Source organism: Patiria miniata, unplaced genomic scaffold, assembly GCF_015706575.1.
Source record: "Patiria miniata isolate m_02_andy unplaced genomic scaffold, ASM1570657v1 HiC_scaffold_24, whole genome shotgun sequence".
Classification (NCBI taxonomy): domain Eukaryota; kingdom Metazoa; phylum Echinodermata; class Asteroidea; order Valvatida; family Asterinidae; genus Patiria; species Patiria miniata.
In genome coordinates, this window is record NW_024037063.1 from 13,853,563 (window position 1) to 13,875,551 (window position 21,989).

Consider the following 21,989-nt stretch of genomic DNA (forward strand, 5'->3'; position numbering starts at 1 on the left):
GTACTGCCCAAAACTGCCCCACTCTATGGTTTTATGGCTTCAGCAGGGAATAAAAATACAGAGTAACATAATGTAGTACAGCTGCTAATGTATGTTGAACTACAGGGGTCCGTTTATAAGTCCGATGCCTCATAGGTCCGACGCCTCATAAGTCCGAAATTTTGGACTTATGAGGTGTCGGACTTATGCGGCGTCGGACTTATGAGGCATAAAATTTATTTATTCCGCCTCATAGGTCTGACGCCTCATAAGTCCGACGTCCATAGCTCCGATGCCTCATAAGTCCGAAACAGCGTTTGTCCATTGTCGGACTTATGAGTCGTCGGACTTTTGAGTCATTGGATCTATGAGAATTTATGCCTCATAAGTCCGACGCCTCATAAGTCAAAAATTTCGGACTTATGAGACGTTGGACCTATGAGGCGTCGGACTTATGATACGGCCCCCAACTACATGTATAAAACAAAATAATTAACATATCTTTGCAATACAACATGTAATACATACAACTTAAGAATTAATATATTCTACTTTTCATGTCCAATTAATGGCACTATTGCTTTGGCTTTGTTGCAAAAAAATAACAAACAAACAAGCAACCTAACAAACAACAAACAAACAAACAGGGTTCAAAGTGATACACTGAAGTAAACACATGCATCGATCCAAGCAACGGACATTTACAAAATTAAAAACAAGAAATAAACCAAAGTACGAGCAAACAACAGAAGACTGTAGAAAAAGTTGAAGACAAGGGGAAAAAGGAACATTTGAGTAAATGAAACATAAAAAAATTACTTACACATAATAACTAATATTCTATTGCTGTACACATGCATCAGTGAATTCATTTTTCCCACTGCATCACTGAAAATCTAAATTATTAAATTGAATAAATAATTCCGATATATCTTTAAACCTTATGCTGCAGAGTACTGTTCAGATTCTGGGTGCTTTTACAGACCAAGTCCTACTTTTCATGGTACTTTGACCGATTGTGCAATTTCTTTAGCTCCTTCACAAATACTGGCAAGATGAAAAAAGTTCCAATTATCGACTGCAATGAAAGAAAACAATGCACATATCTTTGAAATACAACAAAGAAAATAATACAAATTTAGTTGCCAAGATAACTTGAAAATGGAGACTAGATTTCACACGTACAATGTTTCCAAATTATATTCAATCAAATTAACTCTTTTTAAGATGACTGAATTGTCAATTGAGGTTTTTTACAATTTAGCAACCACCACAGGGGAGTCAGGTTGGCGTAGCGATACTTTCCTCACCTTCCACCGCTGTGACCCGGGTTCGAATCCCGCCTGGGCCAATATGTGGATTGGGTTTTCAGTCCCTGCCTGATTCCGTGGGTTTTCCCCAGAATATTCTTCTGGGCTTTTCCTCCCACCTCTAAAACTGTAATTTCTTCTCATTGTCTCCTCTCTACAGGTTTCTTCAGGCTTGCGAGCTACAGTGCCTAGGGCGCTTTTGAGGAATCCTTGGTTTCATCGCCATAAATAATTAATAATAATTAATAACAATAATAATAATTTTGTTGGTTGAAATGATTTTATTTACTTTATTTTATTTCTTTCTGGCAATGAAACCAAGGATTCCTCAAAAGCGCCCTAGGCACTGTAGCTCGCAAGCCTGAAGAAACCTGTGGAGAGAAGACAATGAGAAGAAGTTACAGTTTTAGAGGTGGGAGGAAAAGCCCAGAGGAATATTCTGGGGAAACCCACGGAATCAGGCAGGGACTGAAAATCCAATCCACATGTTGGCCCAGGCGGGATTCGAACCCGGGTTACAGCGGTGGAAGGCGAGGAAAGTACCGCTACGTCAACCTGACTCCCCAATGGTGAAAAAGATACGCGTTAAAAGGGCAGATATGGATGTTTGTTAATAGTACTAGAAACATTAAACAATCTTCCAAAATATGTTGTAAAAGGAAAACAAAATGATACTTACAATAATTGCCAAGAAGTAGAACACAGAGGGCCAACCGTAGTTCATTTGTAGAACTGGTACGATGATCTACATGTACATGCGAGAGAAGAGACATAAAATACTTCATAGACAATAGTACAAATGTTTGTAAAGTGCCTTGCACAAGGACATAAGATCCTATTTCTCTGAAATGGAATGGTAACAAAGGGAGAATGGGGGAGACCTTTGAGAGGGATGTTTGAATGCATTACGGGAGGCGACTGATGCTCACGCGAAGACAATACAGTTTGAGCACATACAGAATAAAACGAGAGGCGTCTGGTCTGGTATATTGACCCACAGCACTGAGGCAAATGTGAGGCGTTCTCGCAATGTGAGACGGAACTGGGCACAAACCATAGTGGGAACAAAAATGAATTTTTTTTTTTTTTTTTTTCAATTTTCAGATTTATTCAGATTTATTCATATTATTTCATATTTGATATGTCTGCTACATATAATAGTATAAAATATGTGGAATAAAAGTGTTTTAAAGGAAAAACAGTTGCCATCTTTCATTTTCACGAATACAAAACTCAAACTTTAAAGGCCTTTTTCTCAATGTTTTACTTGTTTGACTTGTCGATCAATGCAAAGTTTAAGCAGCCATAGTTTGTTAACGGAATTGAGGTGCAACAAAACAGTATTGTACGGAGAATTTCACTCTCTTTCACAATACCTGCAAACCCTCATTTTGAACTCTCATTTGCCAGAACGCCTCATAAGTAAACCGTGCGTACTCCACATACGCGCCAACCAGGGGCCAATTTCAAGGCGCTGCTAAGCACAAAAATTTGCTTAGCACAAAAAAAGTCTGGCTTATAAAAGCAGGTTACCAGCCAAAACTCCATGTGATGTATATTGCTTGTGATTAGTATTCAGCTGTTGTTTGCTTAGCATGAAAATCACATGGAGTTTTGGCTGATAACCTGCTTTTTGAAGCCAGACTTTTTTTGTGCTAAGCAATTTTTTTGTGCTTAGCAGCGCCGTGAAATTGGGCCCAGTACACGCACACAGTGTTCCACCCACATGGACTTTCAGAAGTAATCACAAAGCCTCCTCTGCTGTTCATGAAGAGCAAGTAAATTAACATACGTAATAGATGAACAAAAGTGAAATTCCTCTCGAACACAATTCATGACAGTTACAAACGAATTCTTTTTGGTCAGCCATTACACACCTGGCCTACAGCAGCCCCCATTGTTCCTGTCCCGTCGATGATTCCCGTTACCGTGGCGAGGGCCTCCCGGCAACCCCTAATGGCGTCCTGCTGGCCCAGATCAGCTGCTACCACAGAGCTGATCACGTGGGCTACGCCGTTCACGAATATGCCAACCAACGTTAGCAGGACAGCGTTTAGAATGTAACTGTTAGGACAAACTGTAATAACACAATAATAATAATAATAATACATGAAATATGTATTTCTTATAGCGCTCATATCCAGGGGCGGATCTAGCTTTCAGGAAAGGGGCGGGGGGTTGATATGGAAGTGGGGGGGGGGGCGGGTGGGTGAATAAAGGCGTGCCTTGCTAGGCTTGCCCAAATTTCTTTTTGGAAGCCAGTTTTTGATGCTTTCTCCTGCATTCTAAGGCAATGGGAGAATAAATTTAAGAACTTTAGCATTCCATTTAATATTTTTGGCCCTATTTTACTAGTATCATAACGTTGGTCAGCGGCTAAACGGGGTGAGGGGTGGGGCTGGGGGTGGGGGCAGGGTCGTGGTGGGTGGAGGGGGGAGGGGATGTGTGACCCCCAAACCCCCCTCTAGATCTGCTACTGATACAACTTTTACATGTTGGTCCCTATGCAAGAGTAAAAAGGGGCACATTTAGGTATGTAAGTGCACTTTGAAAAAATTTTCAGAAATTTGGGGAACATTTATAAAAGAAAAGTATACACGCATGATGATGATTCCAATATATTATTTACTCTTGGATAAAAACAAAATTAATTTTGATCTAGTATCACTTGAAAATCAATTAGGAAATTTAAAAAGAAGATTTCTTACAGCTGTATCCAAATAGAATACCGTAGGAAAAGACCAGCATCCCTACAACAACTGGCGAGCGTACACCTATACGATCAGATATCAAACCGCCAAACACACCTCCTAAAAGTAAAAGTAAAACAAAACGAGGAAGAAAATTGACCAAGTTTTTTAATAAATTCAATGGAACTTACTAGGTTGTACTGGTACACTTTCATCTTTTCCAGAAAAACAAGCCAATAGAAAATCAGTTAAATATGGCATCTGCTGGAATCGACGTTGTTTTAATTCCAATTTCACATTGAAAGCTAATGGGTGGGGTGACTAGTGACAATCCCATCCCAGCTGTAAGTCTTGATTGGAAGTTGACAAACACGTTCCCTCGGCTTCTCCTTGGGAACTTGTTTGTCAACTTCCAATAGCTTGAACCCAAGTCTGCAGCGCGCTCTCTTTGGAATAATACGCACCGTACACGCAACGCGCACATCAGCATGCATTTGCACACAAATACCACGCCGTGGAAATAGTACTTTGGTTGCTAATGGTATAGTACTTTGGTTGCTATGCGCATAGTACTTTTGGCCGTGCACAGAAAGATAGCAAAATTAGAAAGTAACATGTGACTCGCTTTCGGCCAATCAAGACACAGAATCTGCGGGTGAGGTGCTATAATATCAACTATCCACCCTCAGACCATGTTATATTTATATATTCTTGTTTATTTACCAATGATTCCCCCAATATCGTAGAACATGGACATCTGGTCCGACACTACTTCCGTCCATAGGAAGGTGTTACTCAGGTAGTAAGGGAGCCAGAAGAAAAAGGCGTAGTTGACCAGCTTCAGACAGGCGTAGCAAAGTGCAAACTAAACACAAGGATGACAAAATAAATCAACCACGCGATTGTAACCCGATTGGTGGTTATTTGGTGGTTATTTTTGAGAAAAAAAAGCCATTTTTTTCCAATGATGGACAGCCGACCATTGTTGGAAATTGATACAAAAATTCCACTTTTCTTGAAAATGACAGCACACCAGGTGCCATGATTTTACAGGATCCTTGAGACTATTATTCACAGAAATTCCAGAAAGGTATTTCATAATAATTTGGTAGTTTTGTTTTTTGATGTTTGCAAATGCTGTATATTGCCTTTAAGCCACTACCCACAGGGGCATGTGTTACACACCAGCCAAGAAATTGAGATGAAGACTTACCAATGCTACCCCAGGTAGTATCAGGGCATGACAGAAACCAATGGCTTGAGGTCTCTGCACGCTGGCGGTGCTGCGTACATCATCATCATCATCGTCTTCATCAGTAGCATCTGAACCTGTGGATAAGAAATCTGAGAGATTTGAAAGCTAACAGCTAATGTGTTCCAGTAAAGGTATAGTAAACTAGAGCCACTCGGCCAGATTCAGTCATGGACATCATATTATTTTTACAAGCATGAATCCCAGCAATGTTGTAGTCAAGTAAATCACAAGTCCATACTAAGTCCACGACAAGTCCATCACAAGTATATCACAAGTCATCACAAGTCTATCACAAGTGTATCACAAGTCCAGTCACAAGTCCATCACAAGTCTATCACAAGTCTATCACAAGTCTATCACAAGTCTATCACAAGGCAATCACAAATCCATCACAAGGCAATCACAAGGCAATCACAAGGCAATCTCAAGTCCATCACAAGTCCATCACAAGGCCATCACAAGTCTATCACAAGGCAATTACAAGTCTATCACAAGGCTATCTCAAGGCCATCACAAGTCTATCACAAGGCAATCACAAGTCCATCACAAGGCTATGAAATGGGATAATATGGCATTAGTTTGTTGTTGTTCGTCCACTATTACTTGTGACTGGACTTGTGATTTACTTGTGACTGCACTGACTGGACTTGTGATTTACTTGTGATTTGACTTGTGATGGACTCCAGTGCAACACTGAGTTTCAAGCTTGTTTTCGCTGAGGCTGGATCAAGCTTGCTACTTCCATTGATAAAATCAGACAGGTTACTTTATGAAGAAATTCTGCAAGGATTTTCACTGTTTTCGATGAAAGTGTACATTCCACGAGCACATACAAAAGTTAGTTTGAAGTATTCATAACGGATTTGTTCCTGACATAAGAATAAAACCACAGGAATTACAATGTGTACCTTTCTTCAATTCAGTTTCATCTGTTTCTCCCAGGCCCATAAAAGAACCTGGTAAATCTGGAGGAACAAAAAACATCCAAGAAGTCAGAAATGGTTAACAACGAATTTTCTGAATAGTTAAAAATGTTCAGCTTGAAATGGCTGGTCTCAAATTGCCTTATACCACATGTAAGCAAGGTGACCGTAAGGTCATGGCCAAATTCTGCTAAATGCACTTCAAAAATCTGTCAGATTTATCAAAAATCTGCCAAATTCCTCAGAATTACTCGAAATACACTATAAACACTTAAAATCACATGCAGATTTGTAGTATTGCCTTAATTAAGGTTCAAATTACATTATAAACAATCTATAGTCACATAAAAATGTTAAGAAATTATTGCGTAAATTTGAGGTAAAACGCGGTTGTGTCATCACGACGAAGTCCGGTTCCCAGTTGACCTCAGCACCTACACCAGCCAACCTGTCCCATTATGCAAGGGTTTGTTTGAAAATATTGAAGCTTTTTTTAAACAAATGTACCATTTTTTTTCAAATTTGCTATATGTTCTTATGTCAAATAACCATTTTTGCAGACTTCTGCCAGAAATCTGCCAAAAAAATACATTCTGTCAAATTTTCTGTCAAACTCGTTTTTTTTAACATAAAAATCTGTCAAAGTTAGCCGAAAATCGGCTAAAACGGTCACCCTGCCTGTAAAACATTCATAACAACATTCAGATAACAGACGTGCATAGGTTTTGACAAATTCATTGGCAGAGACAATAGATAGACTGATTTATATAACCGACATACATATCCTTGTCATTTGATTGGTGGAACTCACATCACATGACATTCGTTATTACTGCCATTCCCTCCTGGGGCTCAAAAAGTACTATCCGCCCATGGGGAATGGGAAATACTATTGAACAGTTAGGATCGATGCTTGTTCCATGACGCGGTATTTGTTCCAAAGAGCCAGCGCTACAGTGTTGGGTTCAAACATTTTCGTGAAGGGGTGGTTTGGAAGAGAGAAATACATTTTCCACCAATTTTGTATTGAAATAAAAGTTAATATATCAAATGACAAGGATCTGTCAGTTATATAAAAGAAATATTGAGCGGCTTTAAATTGTGAAATGGGAGGAATATTATCGCTCGGTAAAATCTGGACTTTTCCAGTTCACTCGGCTTCGCCTCGTGAAATGGAAAAGTCCAGACTTTACCTTGCGATAATATTCCTCCCATTCCACGCTGAGCCACTCAATATTTGTATACTATAAGCCCCGCCCACCCTGCTCATGGGCAACAACACGTAGGCCTCTCCAATATCACGCTTTATGTTCCAGCTACGCGCGTCATACACACCTGCATGCATGTTGGATTTTGGACACACAAATCTAACGTTAATGACCACTGTGACTGGTCAAAACACCATAGGGCACGGCTTTCTGTATCGGTCTATTATGTCGCCCTCAGGTCGACCGACGATTTACTTGCGCAAGGTCACAAAACTGAGAAATCGTGTGATTATCAAGCATCATCTGGGCACAGAATAGTTGCAACCATGCTGACATCACCCCCGACGCGATGGTGATTCATAAACAAATTAAGCCGGCCTCAGGTTTGCTTGCGCCACGACGGAACAGTCGGCATCAAGCCAAAAATTATGCTCAGGTCACAAAACTGAGAAATCGAGTGCTGGTCGCGGAACACGTTGCAGAAGTTGAAATTTTTCAACTCTAGTGCGACTGTTGATTTTTTTTAGCGTCGACTGATACTGATTGTCTTAATATCGTCGCAGATACACTCAGGTTGCAAAAAATCGGCGACTGAGTTAATTGATCCTGAAAAGTAAGTCGCTGACTGATCTTGTCGTCGCAAGGTCGACCTGAGGCCAGCTTTAGATGATCCGGATGCACATGCAACGTTGTAATTTCACACAGGTCGACTGCGATTGATTCCTGCCCGTCTGGAATGCGTTCTCTGGCGTCGCAGAAAGTTGGAATTTTTCTACTCTTGCGACTGTTGATTTTTTTTTTAGCACCGAATGATGCCGATCATCTTCAGTTACACTCAGGTCGCGGTAAATCGGCCACTGATTTACTCATGATGGTCGTAGCTCAGGCACAGCTTGATCCTGAAAAGTCAGTCGCCGACTGATCTGTGTCGTCACAAGGTCGACCCGAGGCCGGCTTTAGACTGCGCCCGAGTTTAAAATGGATTGATGCAAATGGTAAAGTGGAGGACTTCGTACTTACTTAATTCACTGGGTGATGGAACGACGAAAAGAAGCATAATGATACCACCAACAAACAGAATACTAGCTGTGGTCAGGAAGGCAAACTGCAGAAATGAAGATAGCAATGTTAATAAGCAGTTTAATTGTTGTTTTGAAGGAGACGGAAACTGAAAGTTGGGTGGTGTTGAGGAAAAACATCAGTTCCGTTGGGAACAAAAACTGTTTTTATTTAAATTTACATAATTTTTTTTTGGGGGGGAGGTGATTTGGAGTTAGAAAAAATTGGGGGTAATAATCATGGTCCCTGTATAATCAGGTCTTAAACCCAGGGTTGATGTGGTATCCAGGGGCGGATCCAGGAATTTTCACAGGGGGGGGGGGGGTTTTCATCGGCCAAAAAATCTTAAATGTAGACAGGATTTTGTTTTTTTCTCTGGACACTTGGCCTCCAAAAATCAATGCGGGGGGGGGGGGGGGGGGGGGGGGGGGGGGGGGGAGGGGGGCACTGTTCAAATCCGACGATCATTAACACTATATGTCAGAAAAGTGTACATATACCCCCTTTAACCAAAGCTGGCTCTGTCCGTATTTTGTGCAAAGATGGACGTTATTACCAGCACAAAAATATTTGGTGTCAGACCAGGGTTTTTTTTTTTTTCATGTTTTTCTATGGAAATTTTTTTTTTGACTGAGCTGGGTTTGTTGTTTTGTGGACCCCCCCCCCCGATCCGCTCCTGGGTATCAGTCATAACTGTTTCTGTACGCTAACTTATACTAGCATCCATATCCATAGAATAGCACTCATACTTGCAATTTTAATATAATAAAGTATTGGACTACAGCACTTCCTAAGGTGCAGATAAAATGTCTGTCACTCTTAAGCCCTTTCACACTATCAAAAATCTCCGTATTAGACCTGGTTTGAACCCCAAAATGTCCAGAACTCGATTCTAGCCAATAATAATCCAACATGGCTTCCACATAGGTCCAGCGATCTACATAAGTACACTTAAGCTCTACCAATGTAGAAAATCCCAAATCCACTGCCAAACTGTGTGCAGACTAGTGTGAACGCTATGCTTTGTTGACTTGAGTTTGATTAGACCAAGTTCAGCTCAAGATGGACCTGTGGTGAGTTCAACCGGGTTTTGAAAACCAATAGTGCGAATAATCCTTTTGTCAATATTAAAGATACAGTCCATCATTTGTAATTTGTGCATTTTGTTCGTTTGAAGCAACAAAAGTGTTCAAAACTAATGAAGGATACTGAACAACTAACCTGATGAATTTTCAGCTCAGCTTCAGCTGTATATTCCGAGAAAAACACCATTCTAGGATCTCAACTTCAAACCAAAAGTTGCTGAATCATGTTTTGAATTGTTTTGAATTGCAGCTATATGCGATGTCGCGCACTGATTTGACGAATTATAGCAACCGCGTGTGCGTCGAGCCAATGCTTGCACGCCGTTCGCCGAATAACAAAACAAACTACTAATCTAAATTTCCTACGGTGCGTCTTAAGACGCACCGTTGGAAAGGCCTTCTTTCATTGATTACTTCAAAATGACAGCTTGCAAGAAAGAATAATTTCACAGGGAGTTTAGTCCCCTTGCTATCGTTCAACCAAGTATGTTTTTCAACAATAATTACGCCAGTTACTTTTCGGATAGCTGCAAATGATGGACTATAGCTTTAAGAATTGGTGAGTACTAACCTCATAGCCTTGATTCACCACTAACGCTGCAAGAATGGAGCCCAGAATGTTGCCCACTGACTGACAGGATGTCCACAGACCAAACACCAAGCCCCTAGAGTCACAAAAAAAGGACAACAAAACCAAAGTTATTTCTAACTTATTCAAATATGGCTAATATGATTCTGAAAGTTAATGTCAGAGGAAGATATATCCAACTTGCATTTTAACTCAGTGCAGTGTTGCATTCAAGTCCATGGTCTCAAGTACATCATAAGTCCATTTACAACTTCGTAAGATATGTTGAATTTGTTTTTTCAGCTGTTCACTAAACAGTTCCCTGGTACCCACCTGGATTCCGTGAACCAATTTCCCATGATAGCAATTAATGCTGGCCAGCCGGTGCCCTGCAGTAGGCCGTTGAGTATCCAGAAGACGATGTAGTATGCCTTGTTGTAAAGACTTATCCATTCACTCAAGGAGCCAAACATAAAAATCTAGCCCAAAAAATAACACAATTTTAGAAATGAGAGTACACAATTAACTTCATTTTGTAAAAAGAGACAAAAACAGGTATGTCTAATGGCAATTGGGTATACAGGGCGAGTCAAAAAACCGAAACCCAAATGTCGGGACCATTGTTTTAGCGAAGTTCTGAATGTAACACTTTCAAAATCTAGGATATGAAAGCCCAATTCATAAGCCTTCTTTTAGTACAAGAATCATTCAAATCACTCATGTACTTTTCAAGTTACGAACTTTTAAACACAACCACCGTTTTAAAGTTCCAACTGAAAAGGTATCTCATCTTTTTTTGTTCTATTTAAACCTTTTCAGCATCATAAATATGTCAAAATATTAAAGAAGTTGCACAAATAAATGACAATTGCACATTGGGCTTACAGAAACAGGTTTCACTGTTTGAAGCACCTTTGGAAAGGATGAAAAATCACTTCTTTTACATAATTGGCAATTTCTCAGCAACCCAATGAGCTGTTTGCATGATTTTTTTCAGTATTTGAAAGAAAAAAACACACAGCTTCAATTTGATATACAAATTCACAGATCACGTTTTTGAAAAAAAAGGCAAATGTTTCAGGGTTGCATTTTTGGGGGTCACCCTGTAGTTGATGTGATGAAGTGGTATTCCCACAATGTCTTCAAAATTGCATACAAAAAAAACTGTTCCATGCATAAAAATGTACTTCTTTCTACAGTGCAAAAGTGCCCATCTCTCTTTCATTAGCGATTGGGCCAGACTCATATGCTGCTGTGGGGGGATCGCCACACCTCCTCCACAGCGAGTCTGTTACCTACCCAGCATTGAATAATGCCGGTACCCATTTAACACCTGGGTTGAGAGGAGTAATTGAGGTAAAGCGCCTTACTCAAGGGCACAACACGCATGGCCACGGCGGGGCTCGAACCCACAACCTCACGATCATGAATCCTGCACTCCACCGCTAGACCACACGTGCCCACTAGACCACACGTGCCCTGTACTGCAAATGAAATGTGAATTTCCAATTGAAATGTGAATTTCCAAATGAAATGTGAATTTCCAAATGAAATGTGAATTTCCATATTCATGAGAAAGCAGTGATGTCATAAAGGCAACAAGTGCTGCAAAAGGTGGAAGCAAATATGAACTAAGAAAAACTTACAGCAAACGCAGATAGGCACATCCCACCACCCAGAACCTTCCTGAGATCAAGCCTGTCAAAGAAAGAAATAAGTCATTCATTTGTAATATTTCTAATATACAGCGCGTCCCAAAATATCCGCAATTATTTTTACATCATTTTAAAGCTTGGAATCTTAACTTTATCCCTGGTAAGAATTGGTTTGATTTACAAAAGGGTTTGGAAATAATTTGTGTTTAAATAATGGCATGTCAAAACAAACTCAACCGATTTCAAGGAAAGTCAACCATGTGAAGTTTTTCTAATGTGGAAATGCTTCATCATGTTCATGATGTGACGATCTCGTTGCCTTTTAATTTCTGTGTTTCCTATGCTTTTCCATCCACGTAGACTACACCTTAAATAAATTCACAATATTGTTCTTTGTTTTTGTTATTCTAAGTCTCTTTTGAAATTCACGTGCAAGTATGTACCTATTCAAAAAGCATGCTCGAAGTGTGACTCGAGTTTGCATCGGATGTACCGCATCATCGATTTGAAATCGGTTGAGTTTGTTTTCAACATACCTTTATTTGAACACAAATAACTTTAAAAGTCTTTTAAAAATCAAATCAATACTCGCCAGAGATAGATTCAAAGTTAAGATTCAAAGTTTTAATATGGTATAAAAATAATGGCAGTAAGTGTTTTCACGCTGACTCTTGAGCCTTGCAAAAAAAAAGTGGTATTTTGGGACGTGTTGTATATCAACTGAGATATAACTATTTTAAAATGAAAAGGGATAATTTCATTGGATTTTAGGCGTCTGTCGGGGACAAAGAAATATAAAAATTATTGGGTGTACTTTTTTGGGGGGGGGGGGGCATTGACAAAATGATATGCATGGTCCAGCTAACCTTAACTATTAACTAAATATAATAGAAAATAAATAACTTATACAAAGCCAGAAACGGCTTTACTATTCTGTCAGCTGATGATGATGACTTTAAAATCAAATATTGATACTTTGACAGCTGCTAATGCTTGGAATCGATCCTTACTCATAATTAGTTATTAATCACTTCAGCATGTATGTTCTGATCTTAGAACAAATATTATTGCAGTCTGTAGTATGGGGGTAAGACCACAACTTGTAAAATGATAAATTACTGAACTCAAATTGACTGACAGGTTAGAACTAGTATTAAACTTAAAAGTGGCTATCACAAATACTGACTGAACTTTTGTTTAACTGAGATGTAAATTTTATTGAAAAAAATAGGGGATATTTATGAGCTAAGACATTACTCTGTGGACGAGTTGTTATCTGTACAAGTAAGCAGGGTTCAACTTTTGCGGTAGCCCGCTAGCCAAATGCTAGTCAAAACAGCGGCGGGCTAGTCAAACTATTCCTTAAGTAGCCCGGCTGGCGAGTCCAAAATTATTGGGATTCGGCAAAGATGAACGGACAGGAAGAAATAAATCATTAAGTTCAGAAAGCAAACCTGTATCAATTTGTGTCTAATTTTATCAACTGTTTAGGGTTAAATCATTAGATCTGTTAAATCAAAAACACTGACAAGATTGCCTCAGGAAAAACAATTTTTAAATGTATGCACATTGTTGTTTGTGAGACACTCTATAAAAGAAAAACATGCGGGCTAGTGAAAATGCCCGCGGGCTAGTTAAGAGTCTGCTTCAGTAGCCCGGCTGGCTAGTGAAAAAAAAAAGAGTTAAGGTCGAACCCTGAGTAAGTGGCTGGTCATATGGGTTAGAGTCTTGCGTAAAACCTTGTCTTCTTACAGGCATGTGAACAAGTACCAACAAAAGCACAGTGGCATCACAATTTGTTTTGTGCTTTATGGTTAATAACTATGTATGTAATCTTTGGGAAAAAACTATGAATGAATGTTGATTTACAAATATGAATAAAAACACTGTTTAAATAAAATTGATGTGACTTACGAAAAATAAATAACATTATTTGTTGAATAATGCATACTGATGTGAATAATGCATACTGATGTAATTTATCAATAAATCAATAATTTGTCAATTATCGTGTGGTAATTAGGACATCTGCACTAGTAAGCAGGAGGTTGTGGGTTCGAGTCCCACCCGGAAATTCTTTTTCTCACAATCACTTGGGACCACGTGGGACAACATCAAGTATACAGTGTTTAAATAAATACATCAGTGAGGGGCAAACCCAATATTGAATTTGCCAATTTGCATAAAATTCTAAATGTATAGAGCTAGATAAATTACTGTACCATTTACAGCGGCATAGCACAGTCACTTTGATCGGGGGAGGGGTAACATTTTTTGAAAAGGGCACATCCGTTGTAAAATGTGAGCCCGTTTTTTTCTCCCCAGACACTTGGCCTGAAAAAAAAAAAGGGGGGGGGGGCAGTACCATCTGTCGGCGGACAATATAAAGGACAATATATAGGGCTATTCAGGGCTATACGTGCGTCAAATTAAACAAAAAAGCACCTGAATGGCAGCTAGCACAGAAAGGGCACCAATTGTTTTAAAAAGGGCACTTGTTCATAAAAAAAGGGCACTTCTTCATAAAAAAAGGGCACTCCTACAAAAATATTCGGGGGTAAAAAAGGGCACTTCAATGGAAAAGGGCAGTCTTTAGAAAATATTGGGCCCCCCCCCATGGCTACGCCTATGATTTAAGTATGTATTATACAATACCTATCTCCCAGCATTCCGCTGACATAGAGACCAATTGCATAAGAGACCAGGAAGACGGTATCAAGAATGCCGAAGAACACCTCAGCTTCATCCGCATTCTCAAGAAAAGGGTCGATGTTGTCGGCAATCACCTGCACAAAAATTGACAGAGAAAGACAAAAAGTGATGAGTACCACAAAAGACCATAGCTTCTGAGTGATTTACAGTTTATATCAATCACAAGTCATTCCGTCACAAGGCGACTCACAAGCTATTTAAATGAAGTTTATCAAAGGCATTCCTTCCACATTATTTATCACATCACTATAGACCAAACTTGTGGCTGACTTGTACGATTGGTCTTGACTACAACTTTACTTGTAATCAAGTTCACAAGTCAAATCACAGGTCAGTCATAGGGTCATTATGTAAGAGGGATAAACGATGCCCAAGGAAAGCCTTTGTCAAAGCTTGCCACAAGAGAATCCTCAACTTGCCCAAACTCACCCCATTACTAATCACTAAGGTCCTTTAATCTTCTTTGTTCACCAATTCCCATGTCAAGTTGACAACAGTGAGAAAAAACCACTGAGGGCTCATGCAATCATAAATTTGATCCTTTGATTTTACAATGTTCTTGTCATCGGCTTGTTCGAGTCTGGATTATGACAACTCTTGTGTTTCTGAGGCAAACATATTTAACCCTAACTCCCTACTCTTTTACTAAGTACTGGACCAAGTTCGCCAAAATCCATCAATACTTCCAATGCATGCTTTGCTTTAGGCCTCCAGGCCCAAGTCCATCATACTCCATCAATATTTAGTCACACCAGGCCTGCAGGACCAAGTCCCCAAAAGTCCACCCAAATGGGGATGAATTTTGATGGAGTTGGGGAGGGTAAGGTTAAAGGATGGATTTGTCCACGTCCAAAACATTTTATGAGCACTATGCTAATACTAGAGCCATTGAGCCATTGTTGTGGTGGTCTCCTAAATTGTTCAGGGGTGCTAGGCAGAAGCAGACTCGAGTCACTTTTTTTGTGACTTGGACTCGACTCGAGTCACATTTGAAAATGACTCAGACTCAGACTCGGACTCGACCTTGATGACTCGGACTCGAGCTTGGTGACTCGTGACTCCAGTCACAGTATTTTCAACAAACGAAAAAACATAGCGTTAAGTATTTGTGCGACGGACGTAGCATTCATTTTACTCCATAGACAAAACAAGGCGCCGCGGAAAAACGTATCCAGGGGCCACGCATGCACGCCTTACGCCTCCACGATGAGCACCAGGGCCTGGTGTCATGCCAAAACGTGTCCGGTACCAAAGAGTGTACATGTGAACAACTAAGAACAAGTGACTCATGACTCGGACTCAGACTTGAGGCTTGTGACTAGTGACTCAGACTTGAGGCTTGTGACTAGTGACTCGGACTCGAGGCTTGTGACTCGGGACTCGGACTAGAGGCTTGTGACTTGAGACTTGGTTGGTGCCTCGACTACAACACTGGGCAGAAGCCAAAAAACCCTTATGCTTGTGTGTCCACCTTAATGATACTACCAACGTTGGTAATTTAGGAGGATAAATGGGGTACTAACCAGGTTTCCTTTGAGATACATATATGATAGAAAAATACATAATTTGGATTTGTTTCATTTTCTTCTATATATCAAAGAATGCATGATATGCACACACAAATGCTGCACAGATATAGGCCCTTGTAAAAATTCAACCTTTTTTTCCAATCCAACTGATTCTAAAGAGAAACGCATTTCATAAATCTGTGATTTTTCTGCTCCTTGCTACAAAAGGTACAAGAGTATAGCATACATAGTGTGTTGGTATCTTTTGTGCATTGATCTCTCAAAATTTCAATAAATAATTTGAACTGTGTTTATGCCATGCAGACATATTTGACTCTTGGGAGGAAATATGAAAAATAGTGTCATGCAGACCCCAAAAGTATAATGTCTACAGTAGAATGCTAAAACTTGAGATAATAGGAAATAAAAGGAGACAAAAAATAGGAAATCCTATTCAAATAAGAAAATTGTTATGCCTGGCAATGTCTATGCCTCCTACAGACAATACTAGTCTGTTTGATGCACGACGATATCTTCGTTTGTTTAAGTTGGTCATCAGAGGCCATCAAGTGCAAACACTCTGGTATCTATGTGTACTTAGCGTCTGTAGGTGAGGCAAATCTAAAAAAAAGTTTCAGTCTTTGCCTAGCAACTGGAGATGACTTTTGAGTGGGATGAGGACTTTGAAAATATATTCCTGATTAAATTCCATATTTAAAGTATTATTTGGAACAATTAAGGGATGACATATCAGCGATGGAGTTATAAGATTTGAATGAATTGTTATGAGTTAAAAGATTCGAATATGTGAAAAAGATCATTGGCTTAAAAAAAAGAGGAAATAAAATTTATAAGTAAAATAATTCGAGAGGAAAACACAGCCGTAAGTTTGCCAAATCCAAAATCCCAAACTAATGTGGTTTTTCTCCATTTAAGCTATTGGAAAGGATATTTTCATTAATAAATGAACGATAAAAAAATATTTGTATTACCGGTAATTGAAAACGTTAAATCTCATTTTGCGTTAATTGTTTTGTTGTGTTAAGTGTTAAATACGTCACAGATGTGCCTGTGCGGAATTTAGGGATATGACCAACCAAATAGGAATTCACTGAGTTTTGATATTTTAAGTTGCAGTTTTTTATTCAATCCATTTCATTTCAGTGCCCATCAGCACCAGCTGTTTTCCAGTACCACTGATCAATATGCAAATCAGGTTTCAACTTTGACAACAACTCAAAATTGCACACAGTTATTGATTATGCGTTAAAATATTTTAGGGATAGAGAAAATATTTACCCACAAAATAGATATTACTTTGAAATTTCAGGAGTTTAAGTTGGGGTAAAAAATATTGTTGTGCATGTTTACTATTGAGAGAAAAGTGACCAAAATTATTTCATTAAAATAGTCCCAGTGGCATTGGGCTACATACTCTACTCCCTGAGATGTGAGTGCAATAATTAAGGGGCCAGAGGCAATGGACGACAATACATATTTTTTTAAGTTGATATATTGTGTGGAAATTGCCACCACTTTTGTCGTGAGCTTTTGTGTAACTTTCTCACAATTTGTCCACTGAAAAATCAAAATCATTAATTTTACACATAATGTAATGTTTTGACAAATGCGTTACTGGTACTAAGTTAGCTAATAGTACAACTTAGAGGACTCTAAAATATGTGATGCGATCAAGCTAAATGAGTCGTTTGTCGACCCTGGTCAACAATTTTGTTATAACAGATTTGAAAAGAGCACAATCTCAGCATTACTGCTGTGAAAACCACATGCTGATACCATCTTTTAGTTCAAAAATTGTGGAAGTCGGAACACCAAGAGATGTGATGAAGTGGCCCTATTTTGGCCCGTATCTTCAAATAAAAATTCCCAACAAATGACTCATTTAGCTTTATCGCATCACATATTTTAAAACATTTTAACATCGGATCCTTAAATACTGATGAGACCAAAAAACCTGCTTTGCTCTGAGGTGGGCCAACTGAGTAATTTCCTTGACTATTCATACGATGGAATTGCGTCGGGGTGATGTTAATTCAATATTGGGTTTTGTCCTTCAACGGCGTATTTTGTAAACACTGTATACTCAGTGTTGATCTGATACACCGTGCCCTCTGGAGACATGCACACAATAGGGAATAAAAGATTGTATACGTCTCCACAGGGCAATTTCTATAGATGAATACGTCTCCACAAGGTTTTTACGAAATAGATATATGGATTTTACTCAAAAAAGTAGGAATTTCGAAGGGATGTTGATCCGTCGCAAAATGAGTTTTAGAAAAGGGATATTAAGTCCGAATTTCAGCCAAGGAAATTAATTTTGGTTAAAATAAGAGCATTTTGAAACTGTACTTTCAAACTCGAAAACTTTAGTACACGAGAACAAAGAAATGTTTCCACAAGGATACAAATTTCAGTATGCGTGCCCCCGAGTGATTGTGAGAAAAAAATTGATTGTGGGATCACTCGGGGACAACACCGAGTATAACTGTGTTTATGAAATACGTCAGTGAAGGGCAAAACCCAATCCTTGACTATTTTAAAATTTACTTGAAGTTTGTTAAATTCTAAGTTAATATCTTATTTTAAAATCTGCAGCAAAACATATCTTCCCTGTGAGTTATATTTAACACAACAGACTGTACTAAAATAATACCAAAGACAGATTGATAATGATTGAGCAATACTTACATGGTCTGAATAGCCTTCGGGTAGGGTTTCGTTCTCATCAGGAGGTGCCCAGCTGAGACGAACAGACGTCTTGACGTTACTGAACGTCTTCCGCGCGGCATTATAAAAACAGTACCTGAAAATGGAACACGGTGGAGAGAACTTCAAATGTTTTAGAACCTGGCATGTGCAGGGTGAGTAAAACGAACAAAAAACCAAATGTCGGGACTATTGTTTTAGTGAAGTTTTTCATGTAGCACTTTGAAAATCTGGAATATGAAAGCCTAATTCATAAGCTTTTTTTTAGTACAAGAATCATTCAAATCACTTATATACTTTTCAAGTTACGGAAGTTTAAAACAACCACCGTTTAAAAGTTCTGTCCATGGATCACAAAAAAGGTTTGTGTTCTTTCAGCAAAACGAAAACAATTCACACACATCCCTATGTGATTTGTTTTCGTTTTGCTAAAAGAACACTGAACTTTGTTGTGATCTTTTTTACTCACCGTGTATAGTGTTAAAAGAGCAAGTTGGGAAAATGAATACTTTTTGGCATGACAAGAATACAAGCACGAGACATTTCTAAATGACTATGAGGGGCAGATTTTCTGGTGTTATTCCCAGAAATTTGCGGAGCACAGTCAATATTTGTTAAGCATAATAAGGTTATTTTAAGCTGATTTATGCTCTACGCAAAAAAAACCCAACATTTTCTGATTCTGAGAAAAACGAAATTTGGCCCATATTTTAATTTTAAGATGATTTTACCTTAGAAACCTCATAAAATTGCTAAATCACAACATCCGGCTCATTCCAATTCCAAACTTCTGTTTTTTTTTTAATCAACATTAATTTCATCAAAGAAACATGAACAAATGAAACACGAACTTGATAATCAAATCCCCAAAACTATCCCAAGGATTCATTTGAGATCAAGGCTTTCCTCAAATTCAACTCACAATCAGAAAAAGGACTTATGAAATGAAAACAGCATAATGTTAGCCAGAAATAAAGAAAGATCACGAATTTCGGTTTTCAGGCATTTTCATCTCAGTAATTTTTTACACACCTCAAACTAAGACACAGAAATTGTAACTAAGTGGTGCAAACATGAAAAAAAAAATTAAAGCAAAATGTTTTTTTCCCAACTTTCACTCGGGAGGTAACACACTGAGTATACAGTGTTTATACGTCGATGAAGGGCTAAACCTAATTTGATTTACGTCACCCCGACGCAAAAATCCCATCTTATGAATAGCAAATTTGTAATACAAATTTGTAGTATCCAACATTATTCAAACTCATATACGCCAAAAACTTTACTGTATACTTACGAAACGTAGGTGAGGAAAAACGTAGCGATGTGGTACTTGGTGTATCCACCGCAACAAGTAGCGACCGGCTTCTTCATTTTTTTTATTAATACTTCCAAAAACGAGAAACCTCAACTTCAATTGTTTCCTTGTTTACAATGACGATCCCTCGTTACTTCACTGCATATTTGCCTGTTGAAACCTGGCAGTGCAGACCGTGTGACTGCCCTGTACTGTCGTTTAACTGTTAACTGCTATACTATTGGGCAATTCATGGCGCACCTGTTACCAAGTGTGGGGTTATAATTTAACCGGTCGCGCATTGTTTGTTCTGGCGCCTGTATTGTCCCCCCCCCCCCCCCCCCCGGCAATCAATATTTGCCCACATCTGACGGATGTGTACAGATTCACCACGGTCATTGGAGACGTACATCAATTTCAAGGATTCCTGGATATGATTGTTATCAGCTTAGGCATATCTTTCCAAGGCCTAGGACGCCCTCTGTTGATCTTTTTGTCAGGCAAATGTAACGGTAAAGCAGGTTATAGCTAGATATAAGCACTGTTAAAGCTAGTCCATCATTTGCAGCTATCCAAAAAGTAACTGACGTACTTATTGTTGAAAAACATACTTGGTTGGAAGATAGTAAGGGGACTAAACTTTCTGTGAACTTATTCTTTCTAGCAAGCTGTCATTTTGAAGAATTCAACGAAAGAAGGTCTTTCCAACGATGCGTCTTAAGACACACCATTGGAAATTTCCGTTAGTAGTTCGTCTTTTCGGCGAAGCGCGTAAGCGTTGACACAACGCACATGCATGCGCGGTTGCTATCCAAATATAAGAAGCTTTTGCATGGTCTTCTAAGGCCCAAATGTAATGTTGAGCTTGATTTCTTTAAAACAGCGGCCTTGAAAAACCAAAGAGGCCCTCAAAAAACAGTATAGACCTATTATTTGGTGTGTTTTTTTTTTACATGGAAACAGATGCAAATTCAAAGTCAGTACAATCATTTATAATCTGACTCTCTTTTATTGGGAGGTACTGATTTTTGAATTCCATTATTTGAAACATTTATACAGTTTCAACATTTCATTTAGTCAGTCATGTATACGATTAAAAAACAGGATCAATCAGTTGGTTTACAATTCACTAGTAAGTTTTACATGTAATTAGATATACCCCAATGTGCGGTGTATCATGAACATATTTGTACAAAACCCATATACCACACTTCAAAATAGATATTTTAAAATAAATTGAAAACCGTTTTGGTTTGAAATATAACAACATTCCAATCTTTCCACACATCTTATTGTGGTTCTTGAAGTAATTTCTGTCAGTAAGAGCACTGTAAAATTGCCATAATTGACTACTGGTATCGGGGACGTCTCTATAGTCCAAAGAACCATTGGTCCGACGTCCCATTGCTCTATACGTTCCATTGCTCTATACGTTCCATTGGTATAAACGTCCCATTGGTCCGATGTCCCATTGGTCTGATGTCCCATTGGTCCGACATCCCATTTGTCCGAAGTCCCATTGGTCCGACGCCCCATACATGTAGGGATAGGATTAGGGTTAGGGTCAGTCAACCTGAACCAGTGGAACTACCGGTACACAGTATTATGTTTCGTCGGACCAATGGGACGTCAGACCAATGGGATGTCGGACCAATGGGACGTCGGACCAGTAGGACGTTGGACCAATGGGATTTCGGACCAATGGTACTTCGGACCAATGGGATGTCGGACCAAAGGGACTTCGGACCAATGGGACTTTGGGCCAATGGGATTTCGGACCAATGGTACTTCAGACTATTGAGACGTGACCACGTCCTGGTGCAGAACTGTATTGAGGAACAAACGTCCTCTTTGATATAAATATAGTAAGACACTGCAAGATGTCAAATCTTGGGCAAGGAAAGTGGAACATTTAGAGCACTGCTTTTAAGGTCTTGTCTTGAAACAGAAAATCAGGAAAATAATACAAAAATCAGTGCAATTATAAATAACCCTACCAGTGATATTCAT

The 21,989-nt window shown here is 39.0% G+C and overlaps 1 protein-coding gene across 1 annotated transcript; it reads right to left on the bottom strand.

Annotated features, from left to right (window-relative positions):
• Positions 1–272: 272 nt before the first annotated feature.
• LOC119732674 (sugar phosphate exchanger 3-like) lies at positions 273–20,301 on the bottom strand. Its single transcript, XM_038206308.1, has 14 exons — positions 19,980–20,301; positions 18,665–18,779; positions 14,388–14,518; positions 11,724–11,775; positions 10,411–10,556; positions 10,081–10,174; positions 8,386–8,470; positions 6,143–6,199; positions 5,193–5,323; positions 4,703–4,844; positions 3,998–4,099; positions 3,167–3,366; positions 1,969–2,034; positions 273–1,057 (listed from the first exon to the last, which is right to left on the bottom strand). The coding sequence occupies exons 1-14, from the start codon at positions 20,054–20,056 to the stop codon at positions 971–973; spliced, it is 1,485 nt and encodes a 494-aa protein (XP_038062236.1). The 5' UTR covers positions 20,057–20,301; the 3' UTR covers positions 273–970.
• Positions 20,302–21,989: the final 1,688 nt, after the last annotated feature.

Bases quoted from the DNA above. Each gene is read 5' to 3' on its own strand.
- LOC119732674 (XM_038206308.1), bottom strand. From the start codon at position 20,056: ATGAAGAAGCCGGTCGCTACTTGTTGCGGTGGATACACCAAGTACCAC. The intron at 11,776-14,387 runs GTATTGTATAAT...TTTCTTTGACAG, and splicing joins AGCGGAATGCTGGGAGATAG to GCTTGATCTCAGGAAGGTTC. The intron at 10,175-10,410 runs GTGGGTACCAGG...TTGTGACTCTAG, and splicing joins AATTGGTTCACGGAATCCAG to GGGCTTGGTGTTTGGTCTGT.